This window comes from Piliocolobus tephrosceles, chromosome 21 (assembly GCF_002776525.5).
Source record: "Piliocolobus tephrosceles isolate RC106 chromosome 21, ASM277652v3, whole genome shotgun sequence".
NCBI classification, from domain to species: domain Eukaryota; kingdom Metazoa; phylum Chordata; class Mammalia; order Primates; family Cercopithecidae; genus Piliocolobus; species Piliocolobus tephrosceles.
The window spans coordinates 21,646,121-21,672,062 of NC_045454.1; the positions used below are offsets into that span (position 1 = coordinate 21,646,121).

The window sequence follows — 25,942 nt, forward strand, 5'->3', positions numbered from 1 at the left end:
TGTGACGAAAAGGGGAAACAAGACTGGGTCCTGGCCACAACTTCAGCTGAGGAACTTGGCACAGCCAGCTTGGGACCCAGGACCCTAACGGTACTGGTAGGGTGGGGACACCTTTGTGCTGAAAACCTTAGCACCTCCATCTGAGGCTTATTCAAGGGGGAGAGACCTGGTTGTGGCAGGTGGGAGGAGTCCTAGCCCCAAGGACATGAGGATTGGAAGGTGAGGTGAGGTGAGGTGCTGGGAGGTGGTCTCAGTCAGTACAGGGCTGTCTCCTCCGTCCCTGCCAAATTGAGATGGGAGTTAGTAATGCTTACACTTAAACATTGAGTTTACTATATGTGAGGTGCTATTCTCAGCACTTTAGCTTGTTTTTGTTTTTGTTTTTTTAAAGAGTTTCACTCTTGGCCGGGCTCGGTGGCTCAAGCCTGTAATCCCAGCACTTTGGGAGGCCGAAACGGGTGGATCACGAGGTCAGGAGATCGAGACCATCCTGGCTAACATGGTGAAACCCCGTCTCTACTAAAAAATACATAAAACTAGCCAGGCGAGGTGGCGGGTGCCTGTAGTTCCAGCTACTCAGGAGGCTGAGGCAGGAGAATGGCATGAACCCGGGAGGCGGAGCTTGCAGTGAGCTGAGATCTGGCCACTGCACTCCAGCCTGGGTGACAGAGTGAGACCATCTCAAAAAAAAAAAAAAAAAAGTTTCACTCTCGTTGCCCAGGCTGGAGTGCAATGGCACAATTTCAGCTCACTGCAGCCTCCACCTCCCAGGTTCAAGCAGTTCTCCTGCCTCAGCCTCCCAAGTAGCTGGGATTTATAGGCATGCGCTACCACGTCCAGCTAATTTTGTATTTTTAATAGAAACACCATTTCACCATGTAGGTAGGCCAGGCTGGTTTTGAACTACTGACCTCAGGTGATCCACCCACCTTGGCCTCCCAAAGTGTTGGGATTACAGGCGTGAGCGACTGCGCCCAGCAGCCAGTTTTTTTGGTTTTGTTTTTAGAGATGAGGTCTTACTGTGTTGCCCAGGCTGGTCTATAATTTGTGGCTCAAGCAATCCTCCCACCTTGGCCTCCCTAGTAGCAGGGACTGCAGATGTGAGCCACTGCACTTGGCAAAGTGCTTTTTTTTTTTTTTTTTTTGTAGAGACAGGGTTTCATTTTGTTGTCCAGGCCGATCTCTCGAACTCCTGGGCTCAAGTGGTCCTCCTGTCTTGGCCTCCCGAAGTGTTGGGATTACAGGCATGAGCCACCGCACCCAGCCCCTGCTTTACTTCTAATAACGGTTCTAATTCTCCACAATAACCCTATGAGACAGGTGCTATTATTGTCTCATTTTAGGGATGGAAAAGGGAAGGTGGGTGGGTGAGGAAATGGCAGAGGTGGGATATGCATTCTTGCGATCTAGATCCGCAGTGCTCTCTCTTAGTCCCCTTTTGGCTTTGTGGCCTTCTCTGATAACCGGCTCAGTTGGGGGATGGGGACTCGAGGGTAGATTCCCGGCTTCCGAAGAGGCGTGGGAATTCTGTTCCATCACCGCGTCCTTTCTTCTGCCCGGTTTCCCCGGAAAGTGTGGCAGAGGCGCTGTGTTTGGAGGTCCCGCTATCACGGCCCCCCAGATGGGGCCTGGACGATGCCTCCTGACGGCCTTGCTGCTTCTGGCTCTGGCGTCACTGCCGGAAGCCTCCCAGTACTGCGGCCGCCTTGAATACTGGAACCCAGACAACAAGTGCTGCAGCAGCTGCCTGCAGCGCTTCGGGCCGCCTCCCTGCCCGGGTGAGAATCCGAGACCCAGCCTTGCTTGGGCGGAGCTTGCAGGTGATAGGGAGCGGGGAAGGGATGAGGTCTGTGGGCTACGGGCCAGAGAGTCTTGCTTACGGGTCTAAGCGGTGGGCCTTATGTAGATCACACAAGGATGGCAGGCAGAGCCTCTGCAGATAGCGCGGGCTACCGTAGGGCAACAGCGAAGGGATATGGCTGGAGAGGCGGGATAGGGGCCCCGTGGAAAGGGTGGGCTTTATGTAGATAAACCGGGAGTGGGCGGAGCTCCGAGCAGAGCAGGCGGAGAATGAAAAGGCGAGCCCGGAGAAAAGTGACAGGAGCGGAGCGCACGCTGATAGGCTGGGAGCGTCCTGGAGGGGCGGGGCACGCTGGGATAGGGCGAAGGGAGAGGGCGTAGCCTGAGCAGGGGCGGGCTAGACGGCCGCGCTGGAGAGCAGCTTTCCCGCTAGACTATGAGTTCCGGGAAAACTGCGGGCTCGATGACCACGGCGATTTCGTTACGCTCCCGTTCCGAGAGTGTTCTTCTGGGCAGTGCAACCCCGACGGTGCGGAGCTATGTAGCCCCTGCGGCGGCGGAGCCGTGACCCCCACTCCCGCCGCGGGCGGGGGCAGAACCCTGTGGCGCTGCAGAGAGGTGCGGATGGGACTCCCGGCCGGGCAAGGGCGTGCCGGAGGTGTGGGGCCTAGATGTAGGGAGCGGGCATAGCCCTACATAAGTTGGGCCTTGCGGGACCCAACTAACTACCTTATCAGGTACCATATCACATGGGATGTGGCCCCATTAAAGGGTATAAAGATGAAAGGTTTGGGAGCGGGCAGGAGTGGAGTGTGGCCTCCAGCTTTACTCTTAACCCCTTATCTCCAGAGGCCGGTCCCTGCCAAGGGGCCCTGCCCCCTCACACCTGGAAACCCAGGCGCCCCCAGCTCCCAGGAGCGCAGCTCACCAGCAAGTTCCATTGCCTGGAGGACCCCTGAGCCCATCCCTCAGCAGGCCTTGCCGACTTTCCTCCCGCTGTTGGTGCTGGTCCTGCTCCTGACCTTGGCGGTGACAGCGATCCTCCTGTTCATTCTGCTCTGGCACTTCTGCCGGCCCAAGGAGAAAGCCGACCCCTATCCCTATCCTGGCTTGGTCTGCGGAGTCCCCAACACCCACGCCCCTTCGTCCTCGCATCTGTCCTCCCCAGGCGCCCTGGAGACAGGGGACACATGGAAGGCCTCTCTACTTCCACTCCTGAGCAGGGGTTAGTCCTGGAGGAGCCCGGGGGCGGGGAAGGTGGACTGGACGCCCACCCTTCCTCCTCTTTACCCTTCCCCTTTCTTCCAGAACTGCCTGGTCTGGGGTCACAGCCCCTGTCTCGCCTCCTGGATGAGCTGGAGGTGCTGGAAGAGCTGATTGTACTGCTGGACCCTGAGCCTGGGCCAGGTGGGGGCATGGCCCATGGCACTACTCGACACCTGGCCGCGAGATACGGGCTGCCTGCTGCCTGGTCCACCTTTGCCTATTCGCTGCGGCCGAGTCGCTCGCCGCTGCGGGCTCTGATTGAGATGGTGGTGGCAAGGGAGCCCTCTGCCTCTCTGGGCCAGCTTGGCACACACCTCGCCCAGCTAGGGCGGGCAGATGCATTGCGGGTGCTGTCCAAGCTTGGCTGATCCGGGGTTTGCTGGGCTTAACACTCAGTAAAGAACTTTGTTGACTACTAAGTCCAGTATACAATTAGCTTTGAAGTACTTCTTGAAGTACAATCCTAATTAGGCAAAGACCCAACAGCTATCCTCACTGCTCTTTGCCCTAGAAGGGCCTATTCCAACATACACACAGGGCCACATGTGGGAGGGTTGACCCCAGGTGCCTCTGGGCCACCAGAATCCCCTCTGGGCAACAGCCCTGCTACAGACACGTGCTCTGTTTCTGTGTTGTTCTGAAGCCATGAGACCCCACGACTGACTTCTAATTCTCGATGGCCTCACCTATCTGTTGAGGCTGATGAACTTCCTTGGCTTATGATGGGTGGATGTGTAGAAGTGGGGTTCCTACCTGCCCCCATACCCTACAAATGGGAAGACCACCTCTCCAAACATTGACAGACTTTATTGTGGGGGGGTTCCCACCTGGGACCCCACCTCTTAAATAAAAAAGTGCATAGAAAAGAAGGGATTTAGAAACCTTTGTACAATATCTACATCCTGGGCCCCCAGAGCAGAAAGGGGGCGATTGCTGGGTGGGCTGAAGGGGTGGAGGCAGGGCCCTTGTCGCCTGCATGCCCACATCCACCCTGAACATGAGGATGGGGGTGAGATGCTCTGGGAGGGGCTGGGGGGCCCCCAGGCTAGGGGCAAGATGGCAGCGACGGCAGCAGGAGGTGTGAGGGGTCGTGGTGGGCAACCACGGCCTCAGTTAAGGAACCGACGGCAGCGCTTGGCGCCACAGTTGCAGGGCAGCTTGTTGCTGGCATCCTCGATGGGGAACTTGTAGTCGTAGGTGAGCTCCTCACCACGCAGGATGCGGCGCAGGGCGAAGATGACAATGTGTTTCTGGCCCTCCACGTGGATGACCCGAGAGAAGCAGTTGGGCTCACAAGAGTGGTTGATGAAGCGGGCGGCATTGCCATGCATCGTGGCGTCCACTACATCAAAGTCATCCATGCGGAACATATAGCACCCGATGCCCTGCAGGGATGAGGTGGGGAGATCAGGTGCTCTGTCCCTGTGGACAGGCTCGCTTCACCCACTGTCTTCCCACGGCCACTGGGAGCCCACCTTCCCATCGTAGAACTTCTCCCGCTTGTCAGTCAGCACGGAGCGGATGACGATGCCGGAGTACTCGATGACCATCTCCCCTGCATCGATGTTGCGCTTACAGAACAGGCCTCGCCCATGGATGGCTGATCTGCAGGGCAGGACAAACAGGGAACTCAGGGGGGAGGGGGACAGAAACCAGGCGGTACCCCCTACCCAGTGCACCTGTCCGTCCACCCAAGGGGCATCCTCCCCCCCAACCCCACTCACCTGTAGACACCCACAGCTTCTTTGGACGTCTTCTTAAGGTGACGAAAGCGCATGGCCATGGGCAGCTCCAGGCTGGTGGCACGTCTGGTGAGGGACAGCAGGGTCACCCAGGCTGGTGCTCAGAAAGACCTCTCTCACCCGTGCTCACTCTCTAAGACCCTTCCAGACCACCATCTGCACCCCAGCTCACACTCCATACCTGGTTGACCTGAGCTGCACCTCATCCTCTTCCTCATCACAGGTGGCCCCCTCAGGGAGCACCCGGTGCTGGGAGGCCAGGAAGTTGAACATGTCAAAGGTGCACTTCCTGCAGGCGGGAGCAGGGGAAGGAGGAATATACGATTGAAGACAGGGCTAACAGGGAAATGGGTGGGGTTCATTCTTTTTTTTTTTTTTTGAGATGGAGTCTCGCTCTATCGCCCAGGCTGGAGTGCAGTGCCACGATGTCGGCTCACTGCAAACTCCGCCTCCTGGGTTCACGCCATTCTCCTGGCTCAATTTTTTGTATTTTTAGTAGAGACGTGGTTTCACTGTGTTAGCCAGGATGGTCTCGATCTCCTGACCTTGTGATCCGCCCGCCTTGGCCTCCCAAAGTGCTGGGATTACAGGCGTGAGCCACCGCACCCGGCCTGGGTGGGGTTCATTCTTATGTCAGCTCTAGAAATAACTCCTCTTTAAATTTTTATTTTACAGATGCGGTTTTGCCATGTTGCCCACACTGGTCTCGAACCCTGGGCTCATGCGATCCTACTGCCTCAGCCTCCCAAAGTGGTGGGATTACAGGCGTGAGCCACTGAGTGTGGCCAGCTCTAGAAATAACCCTTGAAGTGACCTAATGTCTCCTCCCCAGGCCTCAGTTTCCAACCTCCACATATATATATAAACATATAGTATATATATAGCATATAAATATGTAACTACACAGTTAACTCCCACCCTCAAGAGCTCTCATAGGAGCATCCTGATTCGGGCAACACACCCTAGACCTCTCACCGGAGATAGACCTCTGCCCGAGCAGCCCCATGGGGATTCAGGGGCGGCTCCTCCTGGCCCTCTCCCTGCTGGTGGTAACGGAACTTATAGTGCTGGCAACGCTGGGCTCCGGGAAGCTGCTCGGCCAGGAAGATGACAGCATCGTGGTGGATGCCCAGGAGTCTCGCCCCACTCATTCCTGAGGGGAGATGTTGAGGACACACCTGTCAAGTGGAGGGCCCATGGTGCCCTCGGGGAGACATCCAGCCCCCAGCCTCCTGCGGGGCCCCCTCCTTACCACTAAAGGAGAGATGTCTGAGTCGGGCATGCCCTCGGGCCTCTTGCACTTTCTCGATCAGAGTTCTCCACGCCCCTGGGGAGACAGCAGAGCCAGGGCTGAGTCAGGATGGTGTTTTATGGACACTCTCCCTCCTGCCACTGCACCCCCCAAACTCACCCTCCAAGCTCTCGGCCTCCACACTGAACCCATCCTCACTGCTGATCTCGAAGCGCAGATGTGGGCCAGTCCGTTTCGGGGCCTGGTTCTCTTTATCATCTGGGGATGGAGGCTCTTCCTCAGAGCTCGAAGCTTCACCTGGTCCCAAGAAGCAGGCTGGAGTGAAGATCACCCTTCCTGGACTCAAAAGCCCCTGAGCCCCGCTGCGCTCCCAGCAGACACCACTCTCTCCACCCCTAGGCGCAGACACAGATACTAGGGTCTAATGGCCCTCCTTCTGCTCCAATTACCCAGTGGGCGCTGCAGAATGAACATTTCTTCCCCTAAGGAGCCTGTGGCTCCTCTTCTGCGGGACTTCTCAGGTACAAGAGCGTTCCACGGAGGCTTGGGGCCTTTTGGCAAGACACGCCTAGGGCTCACTCAAACCCAGTGTCCCATACATTCCATCTACCTGTCATTATTCTGTTTCTCACACAAAATTTAAAATACCAGAGAATTATATTTTGCACGTTTTTAGATGCAGCAAATTTCTGTAACTATTACAAATATACAATATCCCCGGCCTATAGTATCATTTTTTGAGACAGTCTCGTTCTGTCGCCCAGGCTGGAATGCAATGGCGCGATCTCGGCTCACTGCAACCTCTGCCTCTCAGATTCAAGCAATTCTCATGCCTCAGCCTCCTGAATAGCTAAAATTACAGGTGCCCACCACCACACCCGACTAATTTTTGTATTTTTAGTATAGACAAGGTTTCACCATGTTGGCCAGGCTGACCTCAGGTGATCCACCTGCCTTGGCCTCCCAAAGTGCTGGGATTACAGGCGTGAGCCACTGCGCCCAGCTACAAATATATTATTATATAGGCTCACACGCACAGAGCCAAGTACACTGTATGTTATGAGCTATTTAGTGGATTTCTCAAGGGTTAACAGATTAAACAGGGCAGACGGGACATGCTGACGTAGTAGATGTGGATGTGAAGAAGTGGCTTGGGGGTCAGGACAACACTGGGCCTGAACACCTGGAAGGATAAAACTGCCATGGACTGAGATGGCAAAGGTGAAAGAAGAATGGGTTTGGCGTGCAGGCGGCGGGCTCAGTTTGGGACAGGCTGACTTTGAGGGGCCTCTTAGAAACCTCCCCCTGCAACCTGCTGGTGGAGATGGTGGGCAGGCAGCAGGACGGGATGGAGGAGGCCACAGTTCAGGGACAGGGTCTAGGCTGGAGAGAGCAATGTGGAGACAATCAGAACACAGACAGGAGTACAGCCACCAAGCTGGAAGGGAGCCCCTGGGAGTGAGCATACAGAGAAGTCAAGGCCAAGGCCCCGGCACACATCTTGACTGACAGCTGTGGGCAAGGAGGCAAGACCAGAGGTGAGAGCAGGAGCAGCCTTGGAAGCCAGGGAAGACAATGCTTCAAGGCGGGGGGGATCCGCTGCACCAAACGCTGCTGCTGCTCAAGCAGGTGTGGGCTGGGGACTGACCACTGGGAGGTGGGGGCACAAAAGCTTGAATGGAACAGGCTTTAGGAGAGGCAAAACCCACATGGCCACACTCTCCCGATGTCACCTCTCCAGGCCACCCTGCCCCACCTCCCCTGCCCCAAGGGAGACTCTAAAGCAACACTCCTGCCATGTGACTCCCGTCCTCTCCAGGCCTCAGTGCCCCAGAGTCCATCTCTGACAATTTCTTCCCCGTGTCCCCCAACCGTCACCTCCACTGTTTCCCGAACACGGCAGGACTGACCACAGGACCCTGGCAGGTGCTCTCACTGCTCGCTTTCTCAGTGCCCACTCTAACCTGCCCTTGCTAACGTGTCTGTGTCCTGCACCAAAATGTGGTCTGGTCCCTGAGGACAGGGACCTCCCAAGGCCACTGCCATATTCTCATGTCATCTCTGAGACATAAGCAGCCTCTGAGTTAAGCAGTCTCAATCCACATCACTCTGCTTCCCCGCTCAGCAACTGAGCTCTGTGTCATGAGAAAATCCAAACATCTGGACAGGATTGGGCCACCACAAAATCCCAGCCTCAGGCTGCTTGACCACGAGCTTACCTGGCCGCAGCCATTCCCCCCACCACTGCTCTAAAGGACCAACAGAAAACTCCCCCCAGCTTCAAGCAGTCTACCAGCCACGCCTCCTCCAGGGGTCTCCACCCCTACCTATTACAGTTTCTGCATAAACACTTGCTTCCCCTCCTCTCCTTTACCTCAGAGTCACCAGTTCAAAACCGGCCACCAGGCCTCCTCCCACTGCCTTTTCCATCCCAGCCTGCCCTTCCCCGCCATCCATGCCTCGGCTGTCTCGGCCCTCACACCAAGCACCTCCACGCTACTGGCCCACCTCCCCCTCACCATCCTTAGCTGAACTCTGGCCAGGTGCCTGGGCTGTTTTGCCTTCCTCAACCATGGTCTCAATTCTGGACTCTGACACAACATCCTACCCTGTGCCACCTGCTCTCACTGGACACCAACCCTAGACTCCATAGGCCTGGTAGTCTCTGTGGCAGCTGAGATGTGATGACTCCCTTCCCCGAGCCTCTGGGACACCCCTCTTCTGATCTTCCCACTGTCCCTGACCATCATCTGGGTGCTAGGTGGGTTGCATTCTCTCTGGATGATCCTAGAACTTCACCTTTGGCTACTCTACGAAGCTAACTCTCAGCCCTTGGCAGGCTTGGCTCTGAGGCCCTCCCCTGGGCTCTTGGGCATGCTGGATAAAGACCCTTAAGAGGATTCCACATAGAGCCGAAATATCATTTCCACGTCTGTTTCTCCCACAAGGCCAGAGACTCCCCAAGGTCATCTCTAACCCTAGCACTGAGGCTCAGGCTTGGCCCCCGGGAATCGATACTGGTTTTCAAGGCAGACCGATTCTGCATCTGTGAGTCACCCAGCTCAGCCAATCACAGGCAAGGAGGGAGAGAGAGGGCAAGACTGGTCCCTACCTGAATAGTGGTGCCACTGGGACTCAAGCAGCAGGTCTGGGGGACCATCGGGGACTTGGGGAGGACCACCTTCCGGAAGTGGCAGCAAAGGGGACCGTTCCTGGAGGAGCCTGCGAGAAGAGACCTGTCAGGAAGGGGAAGGACAGAGGTCCCAGACCCTCCAGGGAGAGAGGCCTGGTCACTCACCCAGGACTTTCTTCCCCAGCGGGCTCCCCAGGCCGATCCAGGTCAAGGACCCCGCGCACTGTGGGGGTTTTCATCCTCACACGGCTAAACCTGGGAGGGCGAGCCCGAGAAGGATGAGCCGCATCTCCCACCCATCCGCCCCCTTGCCTGCTCTGCCAGTCTCAGCACCCACACTCACCCGCCACTGCCAAGCCCCAAAACCTGGGGGATGTCCTCTGAGGCCTCTCCATCTTCATCCAGCCGGGGGGCTTTGTATGGCGGAGGTGCTGGCGGGGACCGGCCAGAGAAAGTGGACACCCTCTTGACACGGATGGCCTGGCGGGGCGGGCTGGCTGGCCCACTGCTCAGCACCAGCGTCAGGGGTGGGGGCGGTGGTGGCGGGGCAGGGCGGACCACCCCGACCACGGGCAGCACGCCGAGGAGGGGGCCTGGGGGCAGAGTCCAGGAGGTGGGAGCTGTTGGGGAAATGGTGGGGGGCAACGGTGGCTGCTTCACTGGGGGTGGGACAGGTTCACCCTCCCCAGCCATCTTCACAAATACTTGCCCCAGCTTGTTGACAAGGATGATTTTGGATGTGGCAGGTTTGGGGGGCTCAGGGGCAGGGCCAAGGCTTAACACCCGGACCCCCGGGGCCCCTGGGAGCCAGGCAAATGTGCGGGTGGGGTCAGCTGGACTGGCAGGCAGACCCTGGGGGGGCTGGCTGCCATTAGCCAGGGGAGGCGCCGGGGGGAGCGACTCCTCTCTAGGGCCAGCAACTCCCTCCCCAGGCCCCCCTAGGTTCTTCAACACAAAATCCACAATTTCTGATGGCAGGTCCTCAGGAGGCCGGGCCCTGTCCCCTGCAGCCCCGAGGACCCCTGCCCGGCCTACTCCTGGCCCTGAAGGAGGAGTGCCCTGGCCCCGAGGCTGCTGCACCGCCTCGGCCTCGCTGTCAGTGCCGTCGTCCACGCCGTCCAGCTGTTCAATGCGGGGGGCTCCAGGGGGGGCGCTGGGGGCCAGGCCAGGGGCGGACACCACAGTCACAGGGAAGTGGATGTAGCGGGAGCTGGGGCTGGCCTCCTCCTCGGAGCTGTCCCCTGGGCCCCCATGGCTGCTCCCCATGGCCCCAGCGGCTACAATCTCTTCCTGGAAGGGCTCAGTCCCCAGCAGGCTGGCCGCGAAGTCCAGGTCAGCAGCACTCAGTCCTGACACCACCTCCATGTCCTCGAAGTCTGGGCCCAGGTCTTCAGGGGGTGGTGGAGATGGGGCCGGGCCAGGGGGAGCCAGCTCCCCTGAGGTAGGTGTGAGGGCTCTGACGACTGAGGTAGGAGGGGGCACCCTGAGCTGAGGGGAGGTTTTGAGAGGAGGGGAGGCCCGCCGTGACGGAGGCGGCCTGGGGGCCAAAGGGCTGGGACGACGGGAGCGTCTGGGGGGAGCTGGGAAGTCCGGGTCTCCCACTGTGGGGATGTGGTGGGTCAGCGAAGATGGACTTCCTGTTGGGGGAGGGTTGGTGTCAACAGCAGCTCCCATCTCCCCAGCTCCAACCCCAACCCCCACATGCCCAGTGCTCACCAGGGGAGGGCAGGGGGCCAAAGGAGACACCCCCCAAGGGCCTCCGGGACGGTGAGTAGTTGGGCACTTTGATTCGAGCCCCCGAGAAGGAACGGGGGGCTGGAGGAGGGGCGCTGCCTGAATCTGGCCGCAGTGGGGGATCCAGGTTCTGAATGGGCGAGTGGCGCTCAGGAGCTCCAGGGACAAGGACATCTGTGTCCAGTGGGGGGTCCTCACCACCTGGGGGCTCTGAAGAGGCGAGAAACGGCATTGGGGTGGTAGGGGCTCTGCGCCAAAGCCTGTCCACGTGCCCTCCTGCCCTCCTCCTGAGCCACTGTGCCTCCCAGGTCCCCGACCCTGACCCAGTCACAACAGGCCCCAGTTTCCAGTGATCACCCAGGCCAAGCCCAACGTGGAGTCGGCAAAACCCGCACACACCTGGGCCAGGGACCCTTCAGGGCCACTCCCCACTCGTTCCTTGCCATCTCCTCTCTGCTGCAGGCTTTGCATGCCATGGAGATATGCCCTCTCTCCAGCATGGCAAGTCCTACCAGTTTGTTACTTGCCTGGTGCATCCCTGCCACATCAGATGCCCCCGCCCGCCCCAGCCCGAAGGTTCTCCATTACCTGGCGCCACCCAACCTCTGCAAACTGATCTCCCTCCTCCACCCAACACTCCCTCGTTTCCAGACGGGATGGGTGTACCCTCCTCCTCTGTCCACTTCTTGTCATGCTCCAACCTGGAATTAAGCCCTTTCTATCATCCAAATCTCTTCCGTCTCCTGCTCTGCCCACAACAAACTCTTCACCATTTCCAAGCCCATTCTTTGCCCTGTGCCATCCAGCTCTCAGCTACATCCCACCACCAGCATGGCTGGAAGGGGGCCGGTTTGGGAGCTGAGCAGATCCAGGTCCAATTCCACCTCCCCCACCATGTTACTGTGTTTAGCCACTATACCCTTTGAAGTGTAGTATGGCAACACTGGGGAGCATTACATGAGCACAGAGCCCCAAGTTAGGGAGCTGTAAGCACTCTGCTCCCTGCAGTCGTCCAAAAGCCAGTACCCCACTCAAGCAGACAGCGTGCTGCTCTCCCCACCTCACTTCCCATGAAAAGCCAGGCACAGCCCCTGGCACGCAAGGCACGGCAGTAAGCGTGTTGCCGGTACGTTACAGCAACTGAAGCAAGAGCAAGCCTCCTAGAGTTTACAAAAGGGAGCGGGGAACAGAGATCTGTAGGTTTGTTTAGGGAGAGCGGCATTCAGGAAGAAGACAGAGCCAATGCCACACCTGAGGAAGGGGCAGGGCTGTGCACAATGGTCTGGTTCTCCTCTGCAGCCTCCAGGTGAGCTGGCTCTTCCCGCGGCCCCCATGGCCGATACTCCAGAATTCGGCACCGATACCAGCAGCGCCTCCGAGCATCCACTGTGCTCCAGTACAGACGGGAGCACCTGGCGTGTGGGACAAGACGGTTAGGATGCTTGGGAAATGGGATCCAGCTATGAAGTCCCCTGGCCCCATGGATCACCCCAACCGCTCACTGGTAGCCAATGGGGAAGAGCCGTCCCTCGCAGTCCGAGAGATCAGACAGAGTACCCAGGGAGTCAATGCGGATGGAGCCTGTGGTGCAAAGCAGAGGTCAGGAAAGGCAGGCAGGCCAGGGCAGGAGGACAGGGCGGAGAATAGGCAGCTTACCAATGAGCACGTTGATGGCGTCAGGTTCAAGCCCCGTCAAGAACTTCCGCTTGAAGTTGATGCCCTCGAAGTCCACATAGACTCGGCGGAGAACATCAAAACCATCGGGGTTCACGATTTCCTGGAAGAGAGGGTGGCAAAGTGAGGTGGCTGAATTGGTGGGGGAGGTGGATGCCAGGGATAACTTGATAGGTGAAGTTTGAGTAGTCAGGGGCTTGGCCTAAAGGCCTCTGGGAAAACAGATGAGGAGACACAGAGAGGCAATAAGGCCAGGCCTGGGGGCCACAGGGGTCCCTAAGTGAACAGGAAGATAGGTGGGGAAGGAGCTGTGTGCCCCACAGTTCTGGCCCACCTTGCCATCTAGGAGATCAGTGTGTTTCTGACAGAAGACTTTCTTGTCGTCCTGGAAGATGCAGTAGCTGGCCCGGGCACACATGAAGTGGAAGTTGCTGAGGCAGGAGGACAGGCAGCAGCCCACCGTGGCACCAGGCTTCAGGCAGAGCTCGCAGCGCTGCGGAGGGGAGGGCGGCTCAGGGGAGAAGCCAGGGCTGGGGCCGGGCGCCAGGCACCACTGCCACTGAGTCTGCATGGGTCCCTGTCTAGCCTGGCACCTGGCATGGCACAGGCTGTCCCCAGGCGCAGCCTCTCCCCAGCTGCATCCAGGCCCAGGTGCACACCAAACTCTGTCTGGTTCTTTGAAGCGAGAATGACAACAGCTAATGCTTGCTGATGGCACTGACCATCTTTGTCACACTGTTTTCAGGTAGAGGTTGTGTTATTGTCAACCTCACAGATACCCCTGCAGTGGGAATCTCTACCACCCTATTGCCCAAGAGCGCTTGAGGTCTCTCTGTACCTGGCCCAGGCACCACTCTGAGGAGTGCGGGAATTCTAACCTCACAGGGATGTAGTCAGAGCTCAACGCCACCCAGCATGGAAAGCATGCAGCCCAGGTTCAATCTCTTCTCACTTTTAGACTCCCAGGCTTCAGGCCCAGATTATGGCCAGAGGGACCCACATATGAAAAAGCTGCCATCAGCACCAACGTCCCAGGGCAACCAACAGACCTCAGCCTGGCAGTGAAAAGATGCCAGGTAGGGAATGTGAAGTAAGAGCTGTCTGCACCAGAGGAGGCCTCCCCAAGAGCCAGAGGGTTGCCCACCTCTCTGGGCCCACGCCCTCACCATCTGCCTCCCTCGGGCCACAGCAGCATGCACATTCTTGAGGGAACCGTCGTTCTCCTCGAAGACTTCTGCCGACCAGATGGCACAGTTGACGTGTGTCCACTCATTCTGCCCAATGTACAGGAGCCGCCCTGCCTCCTGGGGCAGAAGAGGAGCAGCATGATGTGGGGGGCCAGGGACCAGGCCCCACAACCTGGTGTGTCACAGAGCAGCCCTCACCTTGGAGTCTGCATCCCCGTATTTGAGGCAGAGTGCACACTGACGGGGGTCCTCCAGGTGTGAGAAGGCAGCCGGATCCTTGCCCTGGAATGCTAGAGAGGAAATGTGAAGGGAGGTCTAAGAATCAGGACCTGGAGCCAGGTCACCAACACAGGGCCCCTGGCTTCTGGACCCCCACTTCCCAGTACCTGCTGAGGGATCCCCTGGAGGCTGCCCTGATTCTGGGGTCTCTGGTTCCTGCTGTCTCCACTGCGCATAGACATGATCCAGGGATGGGGGCAACACCGCGTTGGGAAGGACTCCGCTGTGGACAGGCAGCGTTAGCAGCTGATGCGCCCAACAAGAGCGGCTGAACGGGGGCCCATCCACAAACCAGCCTCAACTTGCCATGACACCCACTGCTCCCTCTCCACGTGGAACTTCTCTCAGTTCACCAAATAAGCCAGGCCCTCTTGTGGCACCCTGGACATATGAAATGCTGCTCCTCACGCCTGGGATACTCCTCCTCCCCAGCTCTGCTCCAATGTCATCTCTTTCAGGAAGGCTTCCCTGACACCTCGGCTCCAGAAGGTACCACCTCTGGGTCCCCACCGCCCCCTGGTATTCTCCATCACTGCCCTGACCATCTGGGTCTTCAGTGCCTGGCCGGCCCCACAATGAGCTCTTTAAGCAGAGCCCAATTTGACTTGCTCGCTGCTTTGTCCCCAGCATTGCCCCGCACAAAGCAGAAACAAAGCTTTGCTAGTCTAGCACCACCAAGGAATCTCACCCGGGTTCCACCACCCTCCTCTCCAGCTCCGCTCCAGACCCTACCTCTGCTCATCTCTTCTTAGCCCAGCATGGCCCCTGCATGCCCTGGCCTTGCCCTAACTCCCTGGCTTCCCTCCTGCTACTCCGCCTTGCTCACTTTGGCAGCCGGGTACTCCGTCGCCAGTACTTGGGGTCGTGGGCGTCGAACCAGCCGAACGCAGATTCTAGCAGCTGGGGAGTGGGTTAACAGGATGAGAAAAGCCGGCTTCCCCAAGAGAGCTGGCAGGGGCAGGGTCTGAAGGGCCTACTCCCCCACCCCACAGGCGTCCCCGGAAGAGCTCACCTTCAGCAGGAGCCCCTTCATCTGGCCTCCAGCCCGGCGCTCTGGGGTCTCTCCTTCCTCTGAGTGCCGCATGAGGATGCCCACCATGTCCTCCATAAAGCTATGCTGTAAGGGGGTTTGTCAGAGACTGAGTCACCTCTGCGCAACCCCAGCCCTCTCCTCCTGGCACCCATCTGCTCCTTCCGGTGTCCCACTCACCACAGACGTGTAGTGGCCATCCTCAAAGCGCTGACTCACAGCTTGCAGGCCGCAGGGTCCTGGGTGCAGCTGCTTCCCATCCGGCCCACACTGCAAAGCGGGGAAGTTAGCAGGGCTGGGGGTGGGCCTGGCCCCACCCCATCCTGCCTCCAGGGCCCTCCAGACCTGGGTGCAGAGCAGCAGTGGGCCCGCCACCTTGGAGCTCAGCAGGCCCTGGAGCACCTGGCGCAGGCCCCCCTGCAGGGCCCCGCTCAGGGCCTCTCGCCAGCGGGGCTGTGCTGCCCCAGCACACGGTCCGCAGGTGTAGAGCACCGAGTCTGGCAGTCCTGAAAGGATCTCGTAGTCTTCATCTAGGACAGCCGAGTAGGAAAGGGAAAAGTGGTTTCAGAGGATGTGAGGGCTCCCAGCAGCCTCTAGGCCAGCAAAGATCCTTAGCCCACCTGTCCTCTCGGGGCCTGTGGTGGGGGTAGGGGTCTCCACAGGGTTGAGGCTGCAGCCCCGGTGCTCCACTGACTCACCTGAGAGCCCCTCGCACTTGGCATGTACCCAGTGATCACACTGTGCGCACTGCATCATCTTGCTCTCATAGTCGTTGTCTTCATAGCAGCGTGTGCAGATCGGGCAGTAGTTTCCTGGAGGAAAAGAAAAGAAGGAGTCAGAGGTGCTGGGTTTCCCACTCAGCCCTGAGCATCTCTGCTCAGAGAATAGCTGTACCCTAGCTGCCTCTGTTATGCCCCAGCTTTGAGTCCCTACCAGTCCCTAAAAGCTGCTTGAGGATGAGTTTTGTTTTTTTTTTTGAGACAGAGTCTTGCTCTGTCACCCAGGCTGAGTGCAATGGCGAGATCTCGGCTCACTGCAACCTCCGCCTCCTGGGTTCAAGCAATTCTCCTGCCTCAGCCTCCCGAGTAGCTGAGATTACAGGTAACCACCATCATGCCCGGCTAATTTTTGTATTTTTAGTACAGATGGGGTTTCACCACATTGGCCAGGCTGATCTCGAACTCCTGACCTCAGGTGATCCACCTGCCTTGGCCTTCCAAGCCACTGTGCTCGGCCTTAGGATGAGACCTCTTTTCAGACTCTGCAGAACACAGGGCCTTGCAGATGTACCGCCTGAATAAGGCTTCCAAACTGCTCAGTGGAAACGTGAGGTTCCAGGAAGTACCTCAGACACCAAGATAGTGGGGTCCCAGGCCTTCCACTCCCACCACCCTCAGAGGGGCTATGCATCCCTGTTTTACATACTGGATGGACTCCTGTGGAAGAGTTCCCTGAGTTGAAGCGATAGTCCCATAGCTAGAAGGTGGAAAGCCATGAGAAAAGAGGGTCTGTGCTAAAGCCTGTAGAAGAGCCTGGCCATTCCCCTGTGGCCCCCAGTGTCCAGTTCCCCTGCCCGGTCCCCACCTTTCTCATATAGCTGGGTGCACCTGGGGCAGAGGCTGTAATCTCCAGACCACTCGACGTCCCAGTTCTTGCCTGGAGTTGCCCCACAGCTCTTACAGCGCACACAGGCTGAACAGATCTGGGGGAGCAGGGCGATGTTAGGGGAAAGCCAGACACTGGGCTGGAGCTACATGAGCGGGAGACGGGAGAGGAGGAGTTGGGGATATGCAGGAAGCAGGCAAGAAGGGATAAATAAGAGGAGAAGACACACAGGACAGACATGGAGGAGAAACAGGAGGAGGGCAGGAGTGGACATCAGGCTAGAGCAGGGGATTCTGAGCCCATGGAACGTGAGATTCATAAGCTCCTAAAACCACTCCACACAAATTCTGAATATAAATCTGACCTATGTGAAATTTTTGAAGAGAAGATGTTACTAATCAAATTCTTAAGAGGATCCCCAACCCCTGCTCCTCCTGAGAGCCTCAGCCTAGAGCAAGTTTGGGGGTGGTGGTGATATTCATTAGAGACAAAGCTAAGGGGTGAACATCATCTCTCACCCAGTGGCGCCGTTTGCGTGTGGCCCGGGTTGGATAGCTGGGCCCCAGACAGGCCGGGTGGTAAGCATGGCGGCAGCGCTCGCACTCCAGGAGGTGCTGTTGAATGTGGAGACAGAGATGGCGAAACCTGCTGGCACAGGGATGCCCTCACCTTCAGGCCTCCACGCACTCCGGCTGGCCCCTGGGCCCAAACCTTGGATCCACGGCCTTTGCGTCCACAGACATGGCAGAACTTGCAGCGACGGCAGCACCAGGTGTCGTGATGCTGGGGCAGGGGCCGCTCGGCCTCCTCCAGGCAGAATGGGTGGAAAGGGTCACAGCAGACCTGGCAGAACACCAGCTGGGGACAGGGTCAGGGAGTGAATGATGGGCATAGCATGAGGCCAGAGGGCCCAAGGAATCAGGCTGTGAGGACCGACAGAGATCTGGGGGTCTGTGAAGAAAGGCGGAGATCTAACCTCGTGGAGTCCTTTGCTGGCACACAGCAAGCACACCATCGGGGGGCCCCCTGGCACAGAGGTGAGCACACTCAGGCCCCCCATCAGCCACACGTTCTCTAAATCACAATCCTCCTGGGGGAAGAGAGGACGCAGGATCAGAGGGCAGCCAGGCATACAAGGCGGACCCACCTGACTTCTCAATGACACAGTCATCAAGGTTCTTCCAACCAAAGGCTCTGTAACTCACCCCACTCAATGCCATACCTTAAAATCCACACGGACGCGGTGCACACCATCAGGAGACTTCTGCTTTCCAGTCCAGCCATTGGGAAAAGAAGCAAAGGGGCCAGGGGCCAAAGTATCCTGGGGAGGGAAGGTGGGGGAGTTTAGAGCTGCCAGCCTGGCCGAGATGCAGACTCCTTTCCTCACCGCCCTTCCCCCAGCCTACTGGACCCAGACCCTGATCCAGACCCCTCTGCTCTCCAGACAGGCAAGGCCCGCCTCATCCCTCAGGGCCTGTCCTCTCGTGTGGACACACCACGACACTCAGGTGTGTCTGTCACTCTGACTTGCCAGGTAGCTCCTGGAGGGAAGGGGCTCTCGGAGCGGGCCGTGCTGACCTTGTCCAGGCGCCTTCGGGCCTTGAGCTGCAACACAGGCTGCAGGGTGGGTTTGCGGGGCCGGCTCTGCTCCTCAGGTTCTGGCAGTGGCAGCTCTAGTCAGGACACAATGAGCAGTGAGGTCCCTCCCCTTCCACGCCCCTCTTCTTCTACAACCCCAAATGTTACCTGGATTCCCAGGGCCTTCTTTAACTAACCAAGACCCGCCAGGACGACTCTTTCTTGTTTTTTGAGGCAGGGTCTCGCTCTGTTGCCCAGACTGGAATGCAGTGGCGTGACCCATAGCCCACCGCAGCCTTGAACTCCCAGGCTCAGACGATCCTCCTGCCTCAGCCTCCTGAGTAGCTGAGACCACAGATGCGTGCCACCACATACAACTAACTTTTGCTTTTACAGAGATGGGGTCCCACTGTTTTGCCCTGGCTGGTCTTGAACTCCTGGGCTCAATTGATCCTCCCACTTCGGCCTCCCAAAAGTGCTGGCATTACAAGTGTGAGCCACTGCACCAGGTCTAGGATGACCCTTAAGTCTCACTCATTAGGCTCACTGAGCAGCTCAGAGGCCAGTTCTGTACATCCAGCTAAAAACTGCCTCCTCCTCTGCCCTCAGCCACCTTCTCTATCAGACTGACAGAGCCCTGGGTCTGGGTGCCTCGTCCCTCCTACACAAAAGACACAAGACTAAATAAAGGATCAACAGAGAAAGCATTAAGCAGTTCGCACCATTTTCTCGGGGGGTCCGACGCCGAGGAGCAGGGGGGCCCCCGGGCTCCGAGTCATCCGAATCCTCGAAGATATCATAGGAGGGTCGCTGTTTGACGCAGCGCCGGGCTGACTTGCGCTGCAGGAGGGAGTCCTGCTCCTCGGGCCCTGGGGGGGCCACCACCTCCTCCCGGGGCCCCCCAGCTCCCGCCCCCCGGCGTGGGCCTGGAGGACCAGGGGAGGCCTCAGGAGATTCATCGGAATCCCAGGGCAACAGCGTCTTCACTATCGTCCGGCCTGCGGGAACAGGGGACTTAGTAGGATTTGAGCTCAGCCAGGGACACGGGACACTGGGAGAGAAGCCAAAAAGAAGCGGGGCAGGGAATGAACGCGGGAGCTATGAAAGCACACAACGGAGAAGACAGACAGCGTGAGCTGCAAGGGAGGAGAGCAAAGAAACAAGCTCCCTCCACAGCACAAACTCTAATACGGTTTTGAGAAGAAATGCTCCTTAAAGCTCGTCACCTTTTTTAGCCAGTCGTTCCATCTTCCGAGCCTCTATTTTGTCACACTTCCGGTATCTGGGGAGGGGAGCAGCACGTCACCAGGGTAGGGGACTGGTGGTCTGGGGGAAGAGAGGAAGCTCTCCACAAGAATGCCAATCCCACTGCTCTGGCCAGGCAGAAGAGGAGCGAGGCAGGAAGCCTAGAGGACCGACACCCACGGGAGCGAGGCCACGCCCCAGCTACTCACACACAGCACTGCTTCTTGGTGTTGGGGCCCCCAAACTTGGGCTTGTCTAGGCAGTTGACACAGTTCCCACAGTCCTGCACACGCAGACAGCCCCGACAGTGTCCACATCGAGCCATCCGCATCTTCTTGCCGTGATGGGAGGGCAGTGAGCGCCGGGGTGTGTGGGTCAGGGTCCCTCCAGACCCTGCAGGCTCTGAGTCTCCCCCAGGGCCTGCCGTCTCCACCTTTCCCCGCCGGGACCGTGACGGGACACTCTCAGTCTCAGATGCTGATGATGTATCTATTGTAGCAGGCAGGGAGGAGGGGATGGAGCCACAAAGCCACCAGGCCTTATACCTCACTTCCTTGCTTTCCGACAATCTGGCTCTGGCATTCTCACAGCGCCAGGTTCCTGGTGCCCCTAAACGAAGTTGCTCTAGGACCTAGTACTCAAGCCCGCTTGCCACCTAACCCCCGAGCACCTGACTTGGCTCCCTCTCTCCTAGGTTCTTGGTGCATGTCACCCAAGTGTGGGGTCATCCCCAAACCTGACATGGCTGTCCAGTCTCCCCACCTACCCTCTGTGGCGAGGTCCTGCCGATCCCTGAGAGGGAGGGCACTGAGGCGAGGGACATCTTCAGGCACCATGGCCCGGGCCTGACCCAGGGCCACAGCAGCATGACGGCAGACGTGTTTGATGCGGGGACCTTGCACAGGTGACTCAGGACCCTGGGGGAGAAATCAGAGTGTGGGCGGGCAGCTGCTGCTTGCGCTCCCACAGTTCCACTCCTCCCGCCAGTCTTCTTCAGGGCCCTCCTCCCGATGCATACCGAGGGCCGCTCTCTCTTAGCTTCCACCGACTCATCTTCGGGCCGGACAGGGCCTCTGTCGGAGACCTGCTTGAGAGCCCCGGCCACCTCCTCCATCTGCCCCCCAGGGCTCGGCTGGCAGGGAATAAACAGGGTCAGGGGCTGGATAGTGAAAAAAGATAGGGACAAGGGGCCGGGTGTGGTGGCTAATGCCTGTAATCCCAGCACTTTGGGAGGGCAAGGCGGGCAGATCACGAGGTCAGGAGTTCGAGACCAGCCTGGCCAACGTGGTGACATCCTGTCTCCACTCAACATACAAAAATTAGTCAGGTGTGGTGGCGGGCACCTGTAGTCCCAATTACTTGGGAGGCTGAGGCAGGAGAATCTCTTGAACCCAGAAGCGAAGGCTACAGCGAGCCAAGATCATACCACTGCACTCCAGCCTGGGCGACAGAGAGAGACTCCATCTCAAAAAAAAAGAAAGACAGGGACAGGGAACTAGCACAGGGAAGGGCCGGGGCTGGGGAGGAAAAAAGGTAGGTGGGAGAATCACAGAAAGTCAGATTCTGAGGGTTCCCCGCAATGCTGGAAAGTGTCCAGGGAGGCGGGAGGTTAAGGGACTGCAGAGAATGGAGACTGGATGGCTGGGTGTGCGCTGGGCCCAGATACCATGCTCACCGGCATGGAAGCTGCCACCTTCTGCTGCTGCTGCTGGTCGATCTTGAATAGCTGCACTTTGGCTCTCTTGAGGAGGCTGAACATCTTCTCCTCTACCCCAGACAGTGGCAAGGAACCCAGGCCCGCAATCCGGGCTTTTTCCAGGGGAGACATCTGCTGTGGTGATGGCGGTGGCTGCAGCTGTGGCTGTGGTGGCGGTAGCGCCTGGGGCAGGAGCTGGGTTTGCAAGGCCTGCAGGGGCTGCAGTAGCTGAGCCTGTGTCTGTGGCCCGTTGCTCAGAGCTGGAGCCCCGTGAGGGGACACCTCGGCCTTAACAGGAGTGGCGACCACAGGGGCGAATCGAGGCAGGCTGAGGTGGTTGGTGCGGCCCACTGCCCGAGGCTCAGGCTCAGCTGGAGAGTCATCGGCAGGAGGAGGCTCTGGCTCAGGGGCTTCAGGAGCCCCAAGAGGAGGAGGAGTAAGCACCGATTCGTAGATCTTCAGGTGGGCTTCGCTTGGGGTAAACTGAGGGGCCCGAAGGAGTAGGGGCCTCCGGGAGGTGGTGGCTGGAGCAGGGGGTGGGGAGGGGGCTGGGGGAGGTGGAGGGGCTGGGGGAGGAGGGGGCAGCTCCCGGGTCAGTGAGGTCCAGCGAAATGTGGGTTCCCTTAGGATGGACCGTCTCTTCTCAGGGAGTGGGACTGGGATAGATGGAGGAGTTGGGGCACGGGGTGGAGGGGGGACTGGTGCTGGTTCCTGGGGAACAAGGGGGGGGGTGGTGATGGGAGGTCGCAGGACAGGTGAGCCCTCCACCTTTGGGGGCTGGGGGGGGTCTTCATCCATAAATCGCCGGGGTGTCTTGATGACACGGGAGGAGCGGGCACTCACCACAGGCATAATAAACTGCCGGATATTCTTCAGGAAGGTGGTACTTTTGGGGGCCATGGTGGGACTGTCTTCCGGAGGGCCTCCCGTGGCGGTGCTGGGGGTTGGAGTGGGAGGAGAGGTACCCTCTGGCCCTGCCCGAGCAGCTTCCCGCTCCGCCCGCTGGCTGGGAGTCAGGGGAGGCCGGCCCCTCTTCCTGGAGCACGTAGCTGGGACCACAGGAGGAGGGGACTCTTCCTGCTCCTCTTGGGCAGGAGGCGGTGGAGGGGATGGTAGAGGGGGTGGGGACACTGGGGGTGGTGGTGGAGGGCAGAGTGGGGGTGGAGGAGATGTTGAAGGGGGTGGGAGGGGCGGAGGAGGTGAAGGGGCTGCTGGAGGAGTCAGAGGCGGTGGTGGCAGCTTTGTCTCTTCCTTTTCCGCGGCTGGCATCATCTCCTCATCTACAGCTCTTTCTTCCTTCTCTTCTCCCTCCTCCTTGTCTTTTTCTTCTTCTTCTTTCTTCTCTTCTCCCTCGTCATCCAGCTTCTGTTCCTGCTTTTTCCAGCAAGGGCTCCCTCCCTGTCCAGATCCAACTCTTCTTTGGGGGGCATCCTGCCAAGTTTCCTCATGTTGACCTTGACCCTGACCTGATTGGAGTCCCAAGGACAATTGTCCCATCTTTACTCTTTTGGCCCTTGAAACAAACTTGATCACAAAAGGGAGCCCACCACCTCGGCCTCGGCCCCTGCCTCCACGGCCTCCGCGGCTTGACTGTCCTCCACGCTTGGGGGTCCCAGGTCCTGGGCCGGGTCCCTCCTTACACTTCCAGCTGCCAGTTTGGTGTTTCACTGGAACCACAGGAGGTGGGGGCTCAGGTTTGGGGATTGTCACAGCTGCTTCTGCCACGACTACTGCTTGCTGCTTCCTCCTGCAGGGGCCTGCTGGCCGTCCTGGGGGCCGTCCCCGAGACCGCCGGGGGGTAGAGGGCTCACATGCCCGGCTCCGGGGTGCTGGGGGTGCCTGGGCCCGCCGGAGAAGTTCAGTCAGTGCCTGCACCATCCGTTCTGTGCCTTCCTCACCCCGTTTCCGGGCAGGGGTCTTTGGGGGGGTAGGAGCCACATCTGCTAGGCGAGGAGGAGGAAGGGGGGTCGTCTTATGCTTGCGACCCCGACCTCGGGGCGCTCGACCTAAAAGGAGAATAGGTGTGGGGAGATGGATCAAGCCGGCCCTGCAGACAGAGGAAAGCGCTCCAGGAGGGCAGGGACTAAGTCTTGCTTGTGTGTTTCCCCCGCTGCCCAGCCTAGCTTGGACTCTGAACACAGAACACACTCGGCAACTGACAGAGACTAGTTGAACAGGGAAGAGCTGACACGAAGGGCGAGGATAAATTCCTGTGACGCTACAGAGGTGGAGTTCCCCCGTCACTCACCTCGCTGGGATCGGAGCGCAGAGCGCAGGGAACTGGGGGCCACATCTTCATCTGAATGAAAACCCTGAAACTCCTGATTTAGGGGACCAGGGGTGGAGGGGAGAAACAGCAGTCAGTGCCAAAGCCCTCGTTCCACCTGAGGCATCGAGGAATATCCCCAGTTCCCACTTAACATACCCCTGCCTATTTAAAAAGAACAAAAAAGACCCAAAGGTCACGGGGAGTGCAAGACAGGGTCTTTCCCTAGGGATGGAGGCGCCAGGTATCCTGAACCCGGATCCCCAGTGCTGGACCACACCAGCACAACCAAAGCCATGGTTCACTGGCTCAGGGGAGAAGACCACAGGGTCTCCTCAGGGAAGGCAGCAGGCCCCATACTCAGATTCCCTCAGAGTCCAACTGAGACCAAAGTGGGACCTCCACTGACACCCTCTCGGGCCACAGTTTCTTTCTGAATTAAGTTGGGAACAGGGGCCGGCAAGTGGAGGGGCAGGGAGGGCATCAGATGGCTTTCCTACAGGCTCCACTGCAAGCCCTCAGGTGGTTATTAACCGTCCAGGGTAGCAACCCACACCTTCCTGCCTGTTTTGAAAGGCTGGGGGAGAAATCCTGAGCTGAGCTCTGACCTGCCAGGGTGCGCCCAGTCCCGGCCTTCACCCCACTCCTGCTCAGCCCGAGCCCCAAGAGGAAGCCCTCCACCATTCCACCTGAGATGCCAAGAGGAACTGGGGCCCTGGAGAAACCAGAAGGTTGCGAGGCCCGGTAGGGCGGCCCACAGGTAAGAGCCCAGACAGCTCCAACCTGTCTGCCAAGGCCACGCTGCCGCTGTCAACCACGGCTGGCTGGGCATGCAGTCCCCACTGCCTCCTCGCCCAAACCTCCACCGCCCTAGCTCTGCCAGCTGCCGAAAAGGATCGGCCCAGGACACTTCAGCGGGACCGACATCGGGCGCGAGTGCCCGGCTGCAGCCTGAGCTTCTCTACCCACTTCCAGAGGCCCTTTCCCCCGGAAGCTGCATGCAGCCTCCCTCCCTCAGTGCCCCGTCTCTCCGAAGGAACCCTGAGGACCCGGCCTGCCCACGCCACCCCCGGGGCAACCCAGACCCCTGGAAGCCCCGGCCTCCGCCCCACCCGGCGCTGGGGACGCCTCCGACCGCCTCACCTCCTCGTCGGATTCCCCGTCACTGCTCTCCTCCTCCAGCACGCAGCCCCGACTCGGGCCCCAGCCCCGGCCCCGACCCCGGCCCCGGCCCCGCTGGACCCGCGGGCCGGCCCACAGGCGGCGGAGCCGGCGCAGGCCCCGGCGGAGCCCCAGCAAACGGAGCAGGGCCGTGTCCTCCCCGGGCTCGGCTCCGCCCGGCCCCGTCGCGCCACCGCCGCGCCGCAGAGCTACCCGCACTCTTTCGGCCCCGTTGCCCCGTCCGCCGCGGCCCCCGCCCCCGCCGGCGCCCCGCGGCCGGCCCGGGAAGCGGCCCCGCGCGGAGCCAGGCCCGGGGCAACTGCCGCCGCCCGCCGCCGCCGCCATCTTGGCACCGTGAGAGGGGCCGGGGAGGCGGGGGGAGGGGCGGCCCGTGCGCAGGGCCGGGGGGAGGGGAGAGAGCGGGGGCGGGGCAGGGCGGCCGCGGCGCACGACAACAACCAGCGCCGCCGCGGGGCCGCCGGAGGCCGGGGGCCGGGCCGGCCACGCGCAGGGCACCACGGGAGAGGGAGTCCGCGGCCGGCCGGCGCCCTCGGACCGCACCTGGGGAGCACAGACCCCCGCGTCGCGGCCGCAGAGGGGCGAACCGCGGGGGCCTCCGGGAAATGTAGTCTGGACGCCTCGCTTCTTCCGCCGGCAGCCAAGGCGCGAGGGCTGGGACTGCTAGGTTCCCGGCCAGGACCCGGAAAGCGGGTTGCCGGGTCTCCGGGAGGTGTGGTCCTAGCCCCAGGCTCCTCCCATTGTTCTTGGCGAGGCCGGCGGCCCGCGTGGACTACCACTCCCAGGGTGCCGCGGGCTCGGGCCCCGGGACCCCCGAGGCCCTGGGAAATGCAGTTCGCGGCTGCAGGAGGCGTGGGCTGGAGAAGGAGCGGTGGAAGGCATAGTTAGTCTCCGTTCCGGGCGCGACCCGGCGGCGGTTCGGCACGGCCTGGAGGGAAGACGCAGGAGAGGCCGCGGTCTCGGGGTCCGTGTGCTCCCGGAGAGGAGGCGGGTGGCCGAAAGCAGGGTCGGAGCACACGTTCCTCTCTCGCTCGGGCCGAGCGCTCCCAGATCAGACTCGGCGCGCCGTGGATTGCAGTGGAAGGGGCGAGTGACTTGCGGTCGCACAGCCCCCACCAGCCTACGACCGGCATGCCGCGAGGTGTGCCCGGACACCGAGCCCTCGCGGCCGTCTGCCTCCTGGGGAGGACTGGGCGCCTCGGGGGTGGAGGAAGTGTCCACCCCGCTGGACGGCGGACGCAGGACCACCAGGGGCCGCTACAGGACAAGGGGCGTG

At 59.8% G+C, this 25,942-nt stretch overlaps 2 protein-coding genes across 9 annotated transcripts; one reads left to right on the plus strand and one right to left on the minus strand.

Annotated features, from left to right (window-relative positions):
• On the plus strand, positions 1 to 3,932 carry IGFLR1 (IGF like family receptor 1). 4 transcript variants are annotated; one of them, XM_023196989.1, is made up of 5 exons: positions 1 to 90; positions 1,574 to 1,778; positions 2,234 to 2,418; positions 2,650 to 3,025; positions 3,109 to 3,932. In XM_023196989.1, exons 2-5 carry the CDS (start codon positions 1,622 to 1,624, stop codon positions 3,432 to 3,434), a joined length of 1,044 nt encoding a protein of 347 aa, XP_023052757.1. In that variant the 5' UTR covers positions 1 to 90; positions 1,574 to 1,621; the 3' UTR covers positions 3,435 to 3,932. The 4 variants fall into 4 exon arrangements, with proteins under 4 accessions (XP_023052757.1, XP_023052756.1, XP_023052758.1 ...); XM_023196988.1 differs by having other exon boundaries at positions 17 to 219; XM_023196990.1 differs by having other exon boundaries at positions 40 to 96.
• On the minus strand, positions 3,855 to 25,855 carry KMT2B (lysine methyltransferase 2B). 5 transcript variants are annotated; one of them, XM_023196979.3, is made up of 37 exons: positions 24,631 to 25,855; positions 23,470 to 23,542; positions 21,201 to 23,161; positions 20,544 to 20,684; positions 20,292 to 20,442; positions 19,735 to 20,014; positions 19,507 to 19,562; positions 19,003 to 19,278; positions 18,281 to 18,375; positions 17,925 to 18,023; positions 17,679 to 17,792; positions 17,414 to 17,560; positions 17,221 to 17,316; positions 16,682 to 16,799; positions 15,796 to 15,909; positions 15,443 to 15,627; positions 15,278 to 15,367; positions 15,080 to 15,184; positions 14,894 to 14,967; positions 14,175 to 14,290; positions 13,987 to 14,078; positions 13,768 to 13,905; positions 12,936 to 13,094; positions 12,584 to 12,704; positions 12,430 to 12,508; positions 12,179 to 12,339; positions 10,910 to 11,137; positions 9,537 to 10,830; positions 9,359 to 9,448; positions 9,173 to 9,282; positions 6,220 to 6,357; positions 6,061 to 6,135; positions 5,784 to 5,961; positions 4,990 to 5,097; positions 4,791 to 4,874; positions 4,542 to 4,671; positions 3,855 to 4,451 (listed from the first exon to the last, which is right to left on the minus strand). In XM_023196979.3, exons 1-37 carry the CDS (start codon positions 24,991 to 24,993, stop codon positions 4,176 to 4,178), a joined length of 8,115 nt encoding a protein of 2,704 aa, XP_023052747.2. In that variant the 5' UTR covers positions 24,994 to 25,855; the 3' UTR covers positions 3,855 to 4,175. The 5 variants fall into 5 exon arrangements, 4 of the variants coding, with proteins under 4 accessions (XP_023052747.2, XP_026304547.1, XP_023052745.2 ...); XM_026448762.2 differs by having other exon boundaries at positions 21,201 to 23,227; XM_023196977.3 differs by having other exon boundaries at positions 20,544 to 20,657; positions 21,201 to 23,227; positions 24,631 to 25,003.
• Between the last annotated feature and the right edge of the window lie 87 nt (positions 25,856 to 25,942).

Excerpts from the sequence above, each read along its gene's own strand:
- IGFLR1 (XM_023196987.1), top strand. The coding sequence starts at position 1,346 with ATGGAAAAGGGAAGGTGGGTGGGTGAGGAAATGGCAGAGGTGGGATAT. Across the intron at positions 1,779-2,233 it reads CGGGCCGCCTCCCTGCCCGG|ACTATGAGTTCCGGGAAAAC; the intron begins GTGAGAATCCGA and ends CTTTCCCGCTAG. Across the intron at positions 2,419-2,649 it reads CCCTGTGGCGCTGCAGAGAG|AGGCCGGTCCCTGCCAAGGG; the intron begins GTGCGGATGGGA and ends CCTTATCTCCAG.
- KMT2B (XM_026448762.2), bottom strand. The coding sequence starts at position 24,993 with ATGGCGGCGGCGGCGGGCGGCGGCAGTTGCCCCGGGCCTGGCTCCGCG. Across the intron at positions 18,376-19,002 it reads TCGGACCCCCCGAGAAAATG|AGCTGCCACTGCCAGAACCT; the intron begins GTGCGAACTGCT and ends TGTCCTGACTAG. Across the intron at positions 18,024-18,280 it reads CCCGAAGGCGCCTGGACAAG|GATACTTTGGCCCCTGGCCC; the intron begins GTCAGCACGGCC and ends TTCCCTCCCCAG.